Source organism: Geotrypetes seraphini, chromosome 1 (genome assembly GCF_902459505.1).
Source record: "Geotrypetes seraphini chromosome 1, aGeoSer1.1, whole genome shotgun sequence".
In the NCBI taxonomy this organism is placed as follows: Eukaryota; Metazoa; Chordata; class Amphibia; order Gymnophiona; family Dermophiidae; genus Geotrypetes; species Geotrypetes seraphini.
In genome coordinates, this window is record NC_047084.1 from 121230195 (window position 1) to 121246822 (window position 16628).

General features: G+C 45.8%; 1 protein-coding gene across 8 annotated transcripts in view; it reads right to left on the reverse strand.

The window, feature by feature from the left end:
• LOC117357113 (tropomyosin beta chain) overlaps window positions 1–16628 on the reverse strand; it is a 63576-nt gene that overhangs the window by 31981 nt on the left and 14967 nt on the right. For 3 of the 8 annotated variants that reach the window (XM_033937464.1, XM_033937454.1, XM_033937473.1), the window contains exon 1: window positions 7529–7708. The exons of 4 other annotated variants lie outside the window; for them this stretch is intronic. In XM_033937464.1, the coding sequence (XP_033793355.1) occupies window positions 7529–7660 (132 nt within the window). In that variant the 5' untranslated portion in view covers window positions 7661–7708. Of the gene's footprint in view, window positions 1–7528; window positions 7709–16628 lie in introns of those variants that run through there. One more of the 8 variants, XM_033937445.1, reaches the window with a different exon arrangement.

Below are 16628 nucleotides of genomic sequence, written 5' to 3' on the forward strand. Positions count from 1 at the left end.
TATACTACATTTATGCGGACGACATATCCATCCTTATACCCTTAAACGACATCACAAAAGAAATTGTAGATAATCTCTCAAACACAATGACCGAAATCGATAAATGGACCACAAATTTCAAACTAAAACTAAACGCAGAGAAAACAAAAGTCTTTCTGGCTAGTCCCAATGACAAAATTACGAGAACATCGATAAAAATAAACAACCACGAATACCCAATTTCCAAAAACATAAAAATACTGGGTATCACTCTTGACACTCACCTAACTATGACTGACCACACAAACTCACTAGTGAAAAAATGCTTTTACACGCTATGGAAACTAAGAACCATAAAAAAATTCTTTGACCCTTCATCATTCAGGTTGCTGGTACAGGCACTGATCCTATCCATTCTTGACTACTGCAACATCATCTACCTAGGCATCCCACAAAAAACAATAAAAAAACTGAGATTAATACAAAACACCGCCGTTCGCCTAATTTTCGGACTAAGAAAAAACGGCCACATCAGCCCCTACTACAAAAAGCTGCACTGGCTTCCAATAGAAGCGCGAATTCTATTCAAATTTGCTTGCACCTGTTTCAAACAAGCCTGGGGACTAGCACCTTCATACCTACAAACTCACTTCACCCTACACAACCCCACAAGAACGACCAGAAACAAAAACATCTTTGCATACCCAAAGATTACAGGCTGGAGATACAAATCCTTCTTGGACAGAACCTTTCAGTTCCAAGCGAACAGACAGCAAACCTGGCTGAAAAACCACATAAACGAACCAAATATGACTTATAATACTTTCCGCAAATCGATCAAAACCACCCTATTCGCTAAACTCATTGACTAAAACGGTCCCCTCCCCCACTAAGACCCCTCACGGAGGTTCTAAATCTTTCAGACACTCATTACCCTTAGATCTCCAATTAGTATGTAAGTTTACCATTTAGACTATTGTACTGCATCTAGACTCTTTATTCGGTACTGTATTTAAACTTATTGTATGGTATTGTATATAGACTCACTCTACTGTATTATATGTGGATTTATTGTATTGTATTAGTATTGTACTGTACTTGTTATTCGCTGAATGTCCAGCCTTCTTACAATGTAAACCGCCTAGAAGTCGCCTGACTATGGCGGTATAGAAAAATAAAGTTATTATTATTATTATTATTATTTTATTAAAGGAATTGTGTTTAAATCAACAAGCCAGGATTTAGGAATTCTAGACAGGACTGGAATATGAGCTCAGGAGGGCAAACCAAGCTATATAGTGCTACAGGAAGTTGGGGCTGAAAGAATAATTCTAGAAGTATTCAAAAAGTAATTCAGAATAAGAAAGCAAAGCAGCTGGACTGTATAACTCTTGCTCCTTGACTCAACGGTTAGTATGATGAGGCAAGCCTCCACTTTTTACCGTTTTAATTATGAATTTTTAGAAGTCACACAATTTAACATGGTACATGCAACAGAGCAGTGGGGCTGAGGGATTTCCTGGGGTCAGTGCACAATTTCAGTAGGCTCTGTGGCCCAATTATAATGCTCCCCCCCCCCCCCCCCCAAATTAGGGACCCTCATGGTAGCTTTGGCAGTTGGAACCCAAGCACAGTACCCAGAAATAGCTAAGAAGAAAAAAAAATTAAATTGAATTAGGTTGGGCAGACTGGATGGACCATTCAGGTCTTTATCTGCCGTCATCTGATGTGTTACTATGTTACTTTAATAGAAAAGGTAGCGCTAGTTAGGCACAGGAGAGTCACAGAGAGGCTGTTTGGAATTATAATACAATTCCCATTTTTTTAATCCCCAAAAAAGGATGGAGAAAAATTAAGCTAAAGTCCAAAAGAGCAAAGCAAGCTAGTTGCAGAAAGTATCAGAGTTTCACAGGACTTAAATGCTGGGCAGCGCTCTCTTGCTCATCCATTACATCTCACTAGTTGTGTCTTCTAGAGTAGTCAGCAGCCTCTTTCACTTCTCTCCTGGGCTCGGATTAATCCCTGCACTTCCATGTAGCTCTTCTGTGCTTCAATCACACCTCGCTCTGCGTTCCCTGGATCAGGTAAGGCGGAAAACACCCACAGCTTGGGCCTGTTTCAGGGTCTCAGCAACTCAGCAGCTCCATCCCCATTGTCCAGTCCCTCTTAGGTCGTCAGCAACAGCTTCACCCTGTCTCTCTCCTTCAGAGAATGAGCATCTTCCCCACTTCCTCTGCTTTTTCCTTTCCTTTACACCCCTAGAGCAGGGAGCCAAGGCTTGGGTCTACAGGCCTCTTTACTGGAGCACCTCTGGCTCCTCCCCAAACTTACTTTCATATTTCCCTCCAAAACTTCATTCCTGCTGGGCTTTCCTGCAATGCAGCAGCTCTGTTTGGATCTGTCTGGCACTTTCTGAAGCAGGGCCCGGAATATTCTTCCTGCAGCTGCATAGCAAAACATATCTTGACAGCCTGCTACATCGATTTAACTTATTAGGGGTTAGGTTAAGGCACTGTTTGGCAATGGAACTATTTTGGCTTTTGCTATAACAGTCAGAGCTTATACTTAATTCAATTTTGAACTGTTTAACCTTTCCAATAACACTGAAACAAGATGACACTTTAAGAAACTAAGAACCAGGAGACTGAAAATCAATTGTAGAAAATATTTTTTCATTCAATGCACAGCTGAGCTGTGAAATTTGTTGAGAGATGAAGTGGTCAATAGGAAATGAAGAATGGGAACGGGGTCTCTTTCGGGGTCACCAGAGAGAGGATACTGAGCTCAACGGGCCTTGGTGTGACTCACTATGGCCTACGTTAGATTCTTTAACACAGAGCCTATTGTGCGCCAGTGAAACAAACTCCTTTTAACACACTTTGTCGACATGTTCACGGACGTGAGGAGATTTCTGGATGTTACGAGTGGTGTGGAGGGAGATGCAAGGTGCTTGAACTGCATGAGGAGCCAATGTGGGCACCTGAGAGATTGAACGGTTGTAACGATGTTAGAGAGGAATGAATCAAGCTGCTTAATTCTGAAGAGACTGCAGAGAATATAGATGATAATAGTGGAAGATTTGTGGAGATGTCACACACTCAGGAAGGAAGGGATGGGTTTGGGCAGGGCTGGCTTGATCATTAGCTGCATGAGATGTCTGGGGGCTGGAACCAGCACAGAAGTTGGCATCTCTAATGTGTGTGAGCAGTGTGGGTCTTTGATCACCTGCCTGGCTCAAGGCCTGTCATATCCAGAAGTAGGACACAGAAGCCTTGGGTGTGCCTGGATACTCCAGGCTTTATGCCAGCTGCACCGAGTCTTTGTATAAGAAGCTGATTGCTGCCCAACAAACTGTGCCGATATGAAGGGCAAGGAAAGGGAACATGGGAGAGGGGGAGTGGGTAGTGAAGGGGAAATCCGGGGGATGGTAGCAGGTAGGGGATGGGTACTCAGGTGGGTAGTCAATAGGCAGAAGAGCTTTAGGCATTGCAGGGAGATGGAAAAAGAGAACATCTAAGGAGTCAGTGGAGAGAGAGAAGTCAAAGATGAACTCAAGGATGCTGGCAGAGGGGAATAGGATAAGGAAATAGAAAGGAGGAAGTGAGCAAGTGAAGACGCTCCTCTCTTGGCCACACTGGGATCGATATTGAGGCCATGGGAGAGAGGCTGCTGACTAACTCCTGTGGTCAGTGCCTGGCTGTTTCTGGTGACTGGCATTGAAAATCTGGTCTATTTTGGGCTGATTCAAACTTAGCCAGCTAAGTTGATTTGAAGCACTGGCCATCTGTTATAGCAGCCAAAGAAAAACCTGCTTTTTGCATGGCCTAATTTGGCCTTTAAACATGGCTGGTCAGCGCTTTCTATCAGCGGCCATTCTGCAACATTTTAGCCACTGACTGCTAATATTCAGCTGACCAAACACTATTTAACTGGCCAGGAGTCATTCCTGGTTGGTCAAATAGCACCGAATAGTGGATGGATTAAGTTTAAAGAGGCCAGTGGGGTGTAGGCAGAAATCATTTGGGGTGAAAATTTTGATGCAAAGAGTTAGAACCTAAGACTAGCCTTACTGGGTCAGACCAATGATCCATCAAGCCCAGTAGCCCGTTCTCACGGTTGCCAATCCAGGTCACTAGTACCTAGCCAAAAAACAAGGTGTAGCAATATTCCATGCCACCGATCCAGATCAAGCAGTGGCTTCCCCCATGTCTTTCTCAATAACAGACCATGGACTTTCCCCTCCAGGAAATTGTCCAAACCTTTCATAAAACCCTACGTGAAGAGCAAAAAGATGGTGATGAATGAAGTGGGGGGGGGGGATGAGAATGGACATAGAGGGCAAAGAAATCCCCGGACAGAGCCCTGAGGCACCCGGATAGTGCTAGAAAAGGATCCACCAAAAGAGGGTGAAAAGCCACCTAGGAAAAGAACGAAGAAGAACCAAGTGAGGACAGTATGTCAAGTGATCAAAGGTGCTGAAGGCAAGAGCTAGGTCAAGCAGAATGACCAAGCTCCTGAGGCAGCTCCATTCTATGAAATACGATCCAGAAAGGAAAACAAAAGAGAAAGTACACCCCCCCCCCCAACCCTGAACTCCATCCAGCCCCCCATGGTCTCGGCCATGATATCGTTTTGGCAAGGCTCGTCTCTGATCAATGGAGAGAATGGAAGCCAGAAACTCTTGAGGTGTCAGAAGCAGCGGAAGGAAAAATGCAGCAAAGTCCCTTCACAAGTCAACACAACAGACTCTGCTGCTCCATTTCTCTTTTTCCTGCTCAATCTCTGTTAATATTGGGAAATGTGCATCTCTGATCTCGTTGTATTCAAATCCAGGCTCAAAGGCCACTTTTTTCAAAGCTGCGTTTAGGTCTTATCTCTTACATTCCCTCTGTAGCTCCTTCCCTGTCCCATGTTTGTCCCTTCGTGAACACCATATGTTGATCCACCCTATGTCCTGTGTGTCTGTCATAACTTAGAGTGTAAGCTCTTTCGAGCAGGGACTGTCTCGCATGTGTGCATCTGGTAGCGCTTTAGAAACAAGAAATAGTAGTAGCAGATTCCTTGTACAAAGTTCTGATTTTCTCTCATTTTACACAGGGCATGCTATTTGCTTTCTATTCCCTCGGAGTTGCACTGAAGGCAAAGTCCGGCTTCTGCATTGTGCTTCCTTATTCTTGCCTGGCTGCGATATGGAATGGACGACCTCCTCAAATTAGATGGTGTTTATCTCTTCAGATCTTTCGCAAAACCTTAAAAACCACTAGGCTTCATTGCTTTTTAGGCTATAGCTCCAATGAATGTTAATGGATCTTTCTTTGTGATTCTAAATCTTTGTGATTTAGAATCAGAAAATAATATTAAAGATTGAACTAGGCCAGTTACTGGGCAGACTTGTACGGTCTGTGTCTGTGCATGGCCGTTTGGAGGAGGATGGGCAGGGGAGGGCTTCAATGGCTGGGAGGGTGTAGATGGGCTGGAGTAAGTCTTAACAGAGATTTCGGCAGTTGGAACCCAAGCACAGTACCGGGTAAAGCTTTGGATTCTCGCCCAGAAATAGCTAAGAAGAAAAAAAAAAAAAAAATTTTTAAATTGAATCAGGTTGGGCAGACTGGATGGACCATTCGGGTCTTTATCTGCCGTCATCTACTATGTTACTATGTTACTATGTTACTATCTATGTAAACCGAATCGAGCTCCAATTTTTAGGAGATGATTTGGTATATATGAGACTAAGAATTACATTAGATTAGACAGTTTCTGAACAAGGAGGTGCTGAAGTCCAGCTTCTCTTTTCCCAAACGATGTTTATCCCATGGGCATGTTGGGCTGCAGGTGGGGGGGGGGGGGTTAGTGTTTTTAGTTATTTTACTGTTCTTGGCTGCCACACTAATGCAGATGTGAAATGCCTTAAGTGCTTTTAGCTAAACCCAGAACCAGCCCAGGGGTATATGACACCCTGGGAGAATCATCACCCATGCCCCTCCCGCCCCACTCAAAGTCTCCAGCATCTCTATCCTTCCTTCCCCCTCCCACAAGATGTCCAGCATCTCCCTCCTTTCCTTCTCCTTGCCACTACTGCTGACAATCCCGCCAACCAATCGGTGGGAACCCAAAGGAAATACAGGCTTCAGGCTGGCAGTGTCATGTGCCATGAAACATCTGCCCAATCGTGCACCCCTTCAAGGCAGCTCAAGACTTTACCTTGAGCTCAATACAGTCCAACATATCCCCTTCCCTCTCTTATGCCCTCACTGCGATCAACATCTCCCTTTCTCTATTCCTCCAAAGTCCAGCACTAACACATCGCCACCCTCTTCCCCAAGAGTCCTATATTGCTCCCTCTTCCCCTTCCAGGAGGGTCAGAAGTGCTTTCACTGCTGCTCCTGCCTTCCACCAGGACAGCTGGTGCATGCCCTTAAGCAGACAAAACACCTTCAAGGCTGGCTGAACTTTCTTTGGCGGAGGCAGGGCAGGTCTTGAGCACGCACCGGCCGCGCTTGCTTTGTTTCAGGTGCAGGGCAAGGGCACCCTGGTGGAGGGTGAAGGCTACAGTGTCACTCTTAGATCTGAGCATGGTAGAGGGGTGGGCCTGTGTGTGCACCAGCTCGGAAGAAAGGAGCGGTCTGTGACAGGCTCCGAGCGTGTGCAAAGGCCCAGTGCTACCAGTGGCTTTTAAAGGGCTTCCCTGCTGCTGTCTGTGTTGGCACTGGGCTGCAAACCCCCCTTCCTCCCCCCCTCACCTCCCCCCGTCCCCTGCTGCCCTACCGGTAGGACTGGTCCTGGTCAACACTTTCCTACCACACCCACTCCTTGAATATTACCCCCTGTATGTCTTCTTTTGGCAGCCCAGGTCGACTTGGTTCCTGCAGCTGAATCTAATCAGACACTTTTAAATAGCGGAACAAAGGCCATGTCCTCCCTCCCTCCTGCCCTGCCTGGGAGAACTGAGTCGATCAACCACGCCTTCTGGAGAAGAGGAGAGATTCAACAAACCGAAAATAAATGACCACAAGGGAGAGAGAGAAAAATGCAGACAAAACCCCAGGAAGCCAGACTGGAAGACATGAAATTCCTTCTGTATTGTGTAAAATGAAAAGATACTGTAGCAGAGAGAGAAATCAAGGAATGAACAGGAAAAACTCTGTAAAATCCTGGGGAAAGAGAAATGCATTTGCAAACAGAGAGAGATCAGGGATGCACCCTTCCCAGAAATGAGGGAAGAAAATCCAAAAATGTGCAGGAAAGAGCAGGAAAAATATGTTGTACCGAAATGTGAGCTGAGCAGGGCCAGAAGCAGAGATCCGTCTGTTATCTCACTTCTCCATCATGCGATTCTTTTCGCACCTTTGTGTCTAAAGAGATGGGCAGAATAAAGCAGAGAAGAGGTGCAGAAGTGAAGCCAGCGTTGACCATCCCATCTGACCCTGGCACTGATACCCGAAGAGAGTGCAGCAGTGGCCCCAAATGCATGGAGAAGGGGTGCAGGAGGGATGGAGGAGGACTGAGGTGGCAAAGGGATGGGCACAGGCGGGGGTCCGGGCTCTCTTACCCTCTCCCTGGCTTGCCTCTCGACGTCCACCTCCCTCTGCAGGAGCTCAGCCCTCTCCTCCGCCTCATCAGCCACCTGCTGCAGGCTCTGGATCTTCTTTTTCACAGCATCGATGGACGTTCCCCCGGACATGGCTGGACGTGCAGGCTGCCAGCTCTGTGAAGCTCGGGATAAAGGGCTGGCTGGAAGCAGGGAGCTGGCAGGGAGCCTGGCCCACCCTGTCCTGTCCCTCCCCTCTCCTCTTAAAGAGCCAGTGCACCAGGGAGAGCCAGCAGCTCTCAGCGATCAGGGCACAGGGGTTTGGGAAGAGGGGGAGGAGGAAGAAACCCATCCCAACCTGTGGGAAAAATGCTTGAGGACCTGAAAGTAAAACCACTTAGAAATGAAGGTGGGAGGCTGAGCTGCAGGGATGGGGCACACAGCACTAATAACAGCAAAGGTGAACAGGTCCCATGTTTCTTTTGTGCTCCCCCTCCCCATGAAGCCATGGGCCATGCTTACTTGCCCTTGAAGCCCTTCCACCTCACCCCAGAAATACTTCATCTCTGCTCCCCCCCTCCCACCAGTCCAAAGACTTTAAGCTTCCTGAGTTCCCTGCAACCTCCTCTCCTGCTCCCTTCCCAAATTGTCCCTCTCCCAGATGTTTGGTCCATGAACTTTGTCCATGCCACTTCCAAGTCCTCCCCCCATCTCCCCCCCTACCCATTAACAAAAAGTGGAAAATACAAGCAGGGAACTGGGAGCTACCCCCTTCCCTCTTGCATGAGGGTCCTGGAAACCCCTGGCAGTGCCCTCTGCCTTTCAGACTCCTCCCCGTTACCATGGAAACCACTGCACAGGGTGGGGCTGCCACATAAACTTCATTTCAACATGGAACCCATGGGAGGAGTAAAATCATTTAATTGGACTCCCAGGTTAATCTGCAGTAAGAAAACTGTCAGAGGCAGGTGGCAGCTTATAGCATGAGGCCCGAGCTTTGGAGGACCAGAGTCACTTGGTCAGGTGCACGAAGTGAAGTTCACGATGACAACTCTGGTCCTTGCCAGCTTGCGCTTCAGTAGACTGGTGAATCCATAAGATGTGAGGAGTGGGGCAGAAATGTCAAGGTATGGCAGCCGGGGTCCAATGGAGGTGGGAGTGCGTGGAATTGGTTCAGGGGAGCTTTGCCCTTCCAAACGCCGCAACACGGAGTGCCTCCTTGCCTCAACCTCTCCCTCCCCCACCCCTAATCCCAGAAGCACAGCAAAGCTCTGCAGGGCCTCTGCTCCGCTGCAATGCGAGTTCCTGCTGGCTCCCACCCCTTTGATGCACACTTTCTGCGACTCGCAACATGTTACAGCAAGAGGCTCCGTAACACATTTCGGTGCTTATTGGCCAAGAACAGATAGCTGCAACAGGAAAGTTTGAAAAGAAGGAAATGGGGGGTAGCCAGAAAGAGACATAAGCAGCAGAAGAAAAGAGGTGTTGATTAACATTTCCATTTATTTTTTTCCCCTCAAAACGGGACAGGAGCCCCCCCTTCCTCCCAGTACCTTTTTTTAAAATCCCGCAGCTGCCACCTGTCCTGATGTCTTCCGGCAGCAACAGAGTGGCGCACAAGGCAGGCGCGAGCTTTTCGCCCACCTACCTGGTCCTGTGCCGCTCACTGAATGGCTTCCATCAGTTCTGACAGGACTGCCAAGGGTGGGCTGGGAGGGTGGGCTGTATTCATTACGGTACAGCACTTGTTTCTTCAGCGGGCCCCTGAAAACGGGACATTTCGGCTTCCTGAAGCTATGCTTGGGGACAACGGGACAGGCTGTCTAAAAATGGGACATATGGTCACGTTAGTGTTGATGACTCTGTATAGGCCAGGGGCGAAGCCCCACCTGGAGTATTGTGTTCACTTTTGGAGGCTGTATCTGGCTAAGGATGTCAAAAGACTTGAAGCGGTCCAGAGAAAAGCAACAAAGATGGTAAGAGGCTTGCGCCAAAAGATGACTGGAAGATCCAAGTATGTCTACTCTGGAGGAGAGGAAGGACAGGGGAGATATGATACTGACATTTAAATACTTGAAAGGTATTAATATAGAACCAAATCTTTACCAGACAAGAGAAAATGGTAAAACTAAAGGGCATAATTTGAGGTTGCAAGGAAGAAGACTCAGGAGCAATATTAGGAAATTCTTCTTCACGGAGAGGAAAATAGTGACAGAATTCAAAAAAGCATGGGATGAACACAGAGGATCTCTAAATAGAAAATATATGGTATAAATTGAAGAACTGGGTAGACTTGCACAGTCAGTATATGGCAATTTGATTTAGGATGGGCTGGGGAGGGTTTCAGTGGGAATTCCAGTAATTTGGAACATGAGGACGACTTTACGGCATGTATCCTGCAAATGACGAGATGGTTTGGATAGGCTGAGTGAGCGTCAACGGCAACTCTAGTAGTTGGAACCTAAGGACGGTTCCAGGTGGCCCAGAAATATTAAAGAAGACAGACAGTTTACTTGAATCATGACATTGTAATCCATGTAATTATAGGGCAGCCTGGATGGATCGCTGCCATGATGTAGTGGCCCCTAGTGCCATGGTACCAGGCTGATGTTTGCCAATTGTTCTAATGTCTAAATCGGTGTCAGGCTCTGCCTGTGACCTCCCCACAACACCCCCTCAACACAGCGGAGGGACAATTCTCTGTAGGTGACCCCCCCAGGCTCAGCACAGGGTAAGAGTGGATCTGCGTAGGGACAGGACTCAGGTCCTCAGCACTGGCAGCCCCTGAACGCTGAGCCATCTCCTGTTTAAATGCAAATTTCTCTCTGGCCTGCGGTGTGCAGAAAGCGGCAGAGGCAGGAGCAGGCTACAGTGATGGCTCCTGGCTGCCCTCTGCAGGACATTACACTGAATTGCACAATACAAAAGCCTGCCCAGATCTGCATACGAGCGTAAGTACAGCCAGGCGAAGTCAGACCAAGATCCATTGAGCCCAGAGTTCATCTCCAGGGATGGGCAGTGCTTCAGCAAAGTCTACCTGGCCTTTTAGTTTCAAGGAGCCTCCTCCTGTTTTTGTCTTGTCTGAAAGGTTAAACAGCCATTCACTAACCCCCCCCCCCACCCCCTTCCGGGTATCCCTTTTATCCTTTTATCCTTTTGAACATCTTTCTCTGAGCCTTTCCTAGTTGCACTATATTGCACTATATTGCACTATATTGCACATAGTACACAGCAAGGACGATATGCTAATTTTTGTTCTCCATCCTTTGCCAGATAATCCCTACTATGGCACACTGGGATGAAACTTTCAATGTATTATCCAGAGTGGCCCCAGGATCTTTTTCTTGGGTGGTGACGACTGACTCAGAATCGATCATTCTCTACCTGCACTTAGGATTATTTTTCCAATCTGCATCACATAAGAATTGCTGTTGCTGGGTCAGACCAGTGGTACATCGTGCCCAGAAGTCCCTTAGGTCAAAGACCAGTGCCCTAACTGAGACTAGCCGTACCTGCGTACGTTCTGGTTCAGCAGGAACTTGTCTAACCTTGTCTTGAATCCCTGGAGGGTGCTTTCCCCTATAACAGCCTCTGAAAGAGCGTATTTCTCCATATTAAATGCTCATCTCCTAGGACTTTTACCATTTTTAGAAGTCTAAAAACAGTGTTTAGAAGGCTTTGTTATGTTGTATAACCCACGTTCTCCTAATAAGGTCCAATCTAAACCCCTCCCCCAAGCTAAATGCCGAGCCACCCATAGGATTAGAATGGGCAGGTCGGCAATTAGCTCGTACTGCCTTAATAAAAGGGAGCACTAGGACTATTACATAAAAAGAAAGTTAGTATTACAAGTTTTAGATTAAATATTTATGAAAAGAGACGTCTTCAATTGTCTTCCAAAAAAGAATAAGCTATTAACCCTTTCAGGACCAAGGGACATATTTGTCCCATAACTTTAAAATCCTATAAATTTTGATTGGGATAGTCTACAGTTCTAAATTTGATATGTACGGATTCCATATGATACTGCCTTTATGTAAACAAACTGGTTCCGACATTCATTCATTAGCGTCGTTGCTAGATTGACGAGAAGATTCACTTGCCACACTGTCCATAAGCCAGAAGTGTGATTTTTTTTAAATAAAAATAATGATATTTCACAAAAAAAATCAATTTTTTGGCATCTGCAAGCCCTTTTTACCATAAAAATGTCGTCAAAACCACAAAAATTGGCCTACGATCCTTATGGTCCTGAAAGGGTTAACCAGAAAGTAGGAGGAAGCGAGTTCTAAATTTTAACAGACTGAAAACAGAATGAATTTTACTCTTAGACCTGAGACTGACAGAAAACAGAAAAGACTTTGATTCATTGACGTACCGGAGGAAATCCCTAAAGCAATCTTTAAAGTAAACAAGATATTTTAAAAATGATTCTGGCCTCCACAGGCAGTCAGTCAAGCTGGATTAATAAAGGGGAGAGAGAAAGACTTTTTGAATGCTGAAGGTAAGTTTCTGTTCTGCAGCTGACCAACCTCCCTGTTGCAGTACCAGCAAAGCATAATTCATGTCAGTAGCTGCTCTCCTAAAAGACAAGTTTCTAATGCAGAAAAACAAATACAAATGTTAACTATTGGAGTTTTTATATTTGAAGCGATATTAAAGGACTGATGACAATGTGTCGTGATTTGAGCTCATTAAGAAAGGTCACCTCTGATGGTCCATAATTTATATATTAGTAGATAGGAATTGGAGTTTTGCCATTGAGTCTCCTCCAGATACAGCAGCTTTTAAACTAGAATCAGTCACTCCAGAGACCCTGGTTCAGAGTGAGGTATCTTTGAAGGACACCAAAGGCAACAGTAAGCCAGGTGCCTTTAAGAGAATTGCAGGCAGAATAGAGATTGAAGATCATCCCCTGTCCAGAGCAAAAGGAGCAACTGCACCCATGCTCAACATAAAGAGAGCCCAGCCACCCAGTTGCCACCCCTTCCTCAGGCGCATTCACTCACAAGGACCAGCAAAGCAGTGTTGCTTGCACACCCTCCGATGCATGACACCACCTGCAGGACCTTCATGAACCCATGGGCTGGAAGGCTGCACTGTGCTTCTCTTCTCTCTGGCGCTGTTTATTGCCACTTCAAGCTTTAGCAAAGCCTTTGACACGGTTCCATGTAGACAAATGTAAATCATTCAATCACATAGCAAAAGTTTGGAACTCACTCCCAAGAGAGAGTCATGCTACTTCAACATATACCCTATTTTGCAAAAATCTTAAACATGGCTGTTTCAGAAACCGATACATCGATTGTCCACTTCTATGGAACGTCAACACGATGCGTAATTCATAGCCTTGGAAAACTCTATTCCAATGTACATTGTTTATTTCCATGTAGCGAAATCACTGTTTGTAAACTGCCTAGAACGCCAACTGTGAGGATTTGGCAGGATAGAAGCTAGCATATAATATAACATAATGACTAATAAATAAACTGAGTGCCCTCGGGATGGGCCCCAAAGTGACAGGCTGGGTCAGGAACTGGTTGAGTAGAAGGTGAGAGAGGGTATTGATCAATGGAGATCGCTCTGAGCAAAGGGATGTTACCAGTGGTGTGCCTCAAGGTTCTGTTCTTGGGCCTGTTCTTTTTAACATTTTTATAATTGATATTGCTGAAGGGCTGTTGGGTAATATTTGCCTCTCTGCGGATGATACCAAAATCTGCGATAGGGTACACACCCCTGATGCTGTGAATAACATGAGGAAGGACCTAGTGAAGCTTGGTCCAGATTTGGCAGCTAAGATTTAATGCTAAAAACTGTAAAGACAAGCAATGAATTAGCCTCCAGGAGCAAATGATACAATAAGAGCAGAGAAGGGTGTGGCATGGTGAGGGGTAGGGTGGAACCCCCCCCCCCCCTAGACAGCTTTTGCAGAGATCACACACCAGTTGCCTCTTTTAAACTTGAAGTCTATTCATTCAAAAATGGTAAATCAAGCTTGACAAATAAAAAGATAAAAGAAATGAATATAACAGCTTGCTTTTTTCATTATCCATAATGAACTCGTTATTCAGCTCGGTCTAATTTACACAGTCTTCAGTCAACTCCCAACTAGAGTAACTGGAACACCCTCTAGTGGAGGTGCTGGGAACAGAAACGGTGACTGAATTCAAAAACATTGTGGAATAATCACAGAGCATCCCTGTAAAAGAAAGGGATTGGGGTGGGGCTTGATAGACCACCTTTCTGTGCTTACAATCAAAGTCGTTTACCTATTATACGCAGGTACTTATTTTGTACATGTGGAATGAAATTAGAATTAAACGACCGTCACACTTTAAACAAGGCATGTAGAGGGAAAGCTGCTCAGATCTGCAGGTAGGTCTCTGACGGCACAGAATGTGAATTCCACTTATCTAGAGGTTGATCCAACAAAGTTGAAGAAACATAAGAACCGCCTTACTGGGTCAGACCAACGGTCCGTCTAACCCAGTCTCCTGTTTCCACAGTGGCCAATCCAGGTCTCAAGTACCTGGCAGAAACCCAAATACTGTATATACTCGAATATAAGTCGATCCAAATATAAGTCGAGACCCCCTTTTCCCCCCCAAAAAGCAGGAAAAATGGTTGACTCGAATTTAAGTTGGGCAGCTTAATATTCAAGTGTCCTGCCACGTCAGGCTCTGCATCCAGCCCCCTTCCTTCCTCCCCTCCCCTGTCAGGCTCTGCACTCTCCCTCTGTCCCTCATCCCTGCCCTATCTTCCTACCTCTGCTGATCTGGTGGAGATGTAGCAGGTTCTCTGTGAGAATTTGCGGGAGCCAGTAAGGAAGCCGCTCAGCGCCAAGAAGCAGTGCCAAATTTCGCTGCTGCTCATGCTGCTGAGATGGACTAAGTGGATCCGCACAGCCGGTTAGCAGCGGGGCAGGAGTTCAGAAAGCTTGCTCCTGCCTGCTGCACCTCCATCAATGATCGGCAGAGGACCCACTGCACCTCCACCAGGTTGGCAGAGGTAGGAAGATAGGGCAGGGAGGAGGAGAGGGGCAGTGGCCGCGGCGGCCTTAAAAAAATTCTGGAAGAGGGCATTGACCTGAATATAAACAGGGACCCCCATTTTGACCTGGTTTATATTCGAGTATATACGGTAGTAGCAACACTCCATGCTACCAACCCCATATGAGAGGAGTTCCATCCCCTTTTATCTTGGTTGCTCTTCTTTGAACCTTTTCTAATTCTGCTATAATTTTTTTGAGATACAGCAAGCAAGGTGAGGTTGTACCATGGAGCGATACAGAGGATTATAACATTCTTAGTCTTGTTTACCATCCCTTATTTAATAATACCTAGCTTCTTGTTTGCTTTATTTGCCGCTGCGACACATTGGACGGAAAGTTTCAGCATATTGTGTGCAATGACACCAGATCTTTTTCTTGGGCGCTGACCAAGGTGGACCCTGGTAACTGTGATTTGGGTTCTTCCCAAAGTGCATTACTTTGCATTTGTCCACATTAAATTTCATCCGCCGTCTTCCAATTTCCTAAGGTCTGCCTGCAATTTTTCACAGTCCGCTGGTGGAATAGTCAGTCCACTTATTTTCTCTAATTCGAAAATGAATATAGAAACTGACAAACGAAGGCTAGTACTGGCCAGACTTGCACAGTTTGCATCCTGTACATGGTAATTCAGTTTAAGATGGGCTGGGGATTGGCACTGACAGAAACTCCAATCATTTGGAACGTGAGGATACTGATGGGCAGACTTTTACGGTCTACGACCCAAAAATGTCAAAGAAAGACAATTTAATCATGAATCAATAATGCATGTGACTGTGAGGCAGACTGGATGGACATCTTTTATAAACGATCTAGTAGGCCCCAGACTTGGGCAGAACGGAGGTGCGCACAGTCAAAGACTTGGAAAAGTGGGTTCAACTGTGAGACTTCAGTGGCAGCCTCGGTTAAGCAAAATACAGCATCGTATAGAGAATTCTGTAGTCCATACAAAAGAATCTGAAAATTAGCAACTTTCAGGCATTGTTACTGTGTGACCCTGAGGTTAATTACAGGAATTAATTTAACAAAACATTGCTTTACATGTTGACTTCATATAACACTGTATGATTGAGGTCTACAAAATCCTGAGTGGGGTAGAACGGATAAGAGTGAATCGATTTTTAATCCTTTCAAAGTACAAAAACCAGGGGACACCCAATGAAATTACGTGCGAATACTTTTCAAACAAATAGGAGGAAATACTCATCTTTTTTCACTCAGAAAATAATTAAGCTTTGGAACATGTTGCCAGAGGATGTGGTAAGAGCAGTTAACGTAGCTGGTTTTAAAAATGGATTGGACAAGTTCCTGGAGGAAAAGTCCATAGTCTGCTACTGAAACAGACATTTATTCATTCTCCCAGAGGAGCTCAGAATGGTTTACATAAATGTATTCAGGTACTCAAGCATTTTTCCCTGTCTGTCCCGGTGGGCTCACAATCAATTTAATGTATCTGGGACAATGGAGGGATTAAGTGACTTGCCCAGGGTCACAAGGAGCAGCGTGGGTTTGAACCCACCACCTCAGGGTGCTGAGGCTGTAGTTTTAAGCACTGCACCACACTCTCCCCATGGGAGAAGCCACTGCTTGCTCTGGCATCAGAGGCATGCAATGTTGCTGCTCTTTGGGTTTCTGCTAGGTACCTGCGACTTGGATTGTCCACTGTCGAAAACAGGATACTGGGCTAAGATGGACCATTGATCTGACCCAGTAGGGCTGTTCTTAAGTTCTAAAGCTATGGCAGACTGGATGAACCATACAGGTCTTTATCTGCCATCATTTATTATACTGTCCCAGGGGCCTCATTTCATGGGTTTAGGATGGGTAAACAGTAAAGGTTCCTGTGGTTTTAATAAACCTTCTCCAGCCTCTTCTGTGAAGAAATGGCATTTTCTCATGACAGTCAGTACTAAGCCTCAACAAACCTGAAACTCTGAAAACTCAGTTAAATCTCCGAATCTGCAAAGATGTACAGGAAATCTTCAATTGGAGGGAGAGGCCTGTGGTAGAAAAATCAACCCACACTGGCATGAGGAATCAATGTCACTTCATTTGCCCAACAGGGTCAATTTT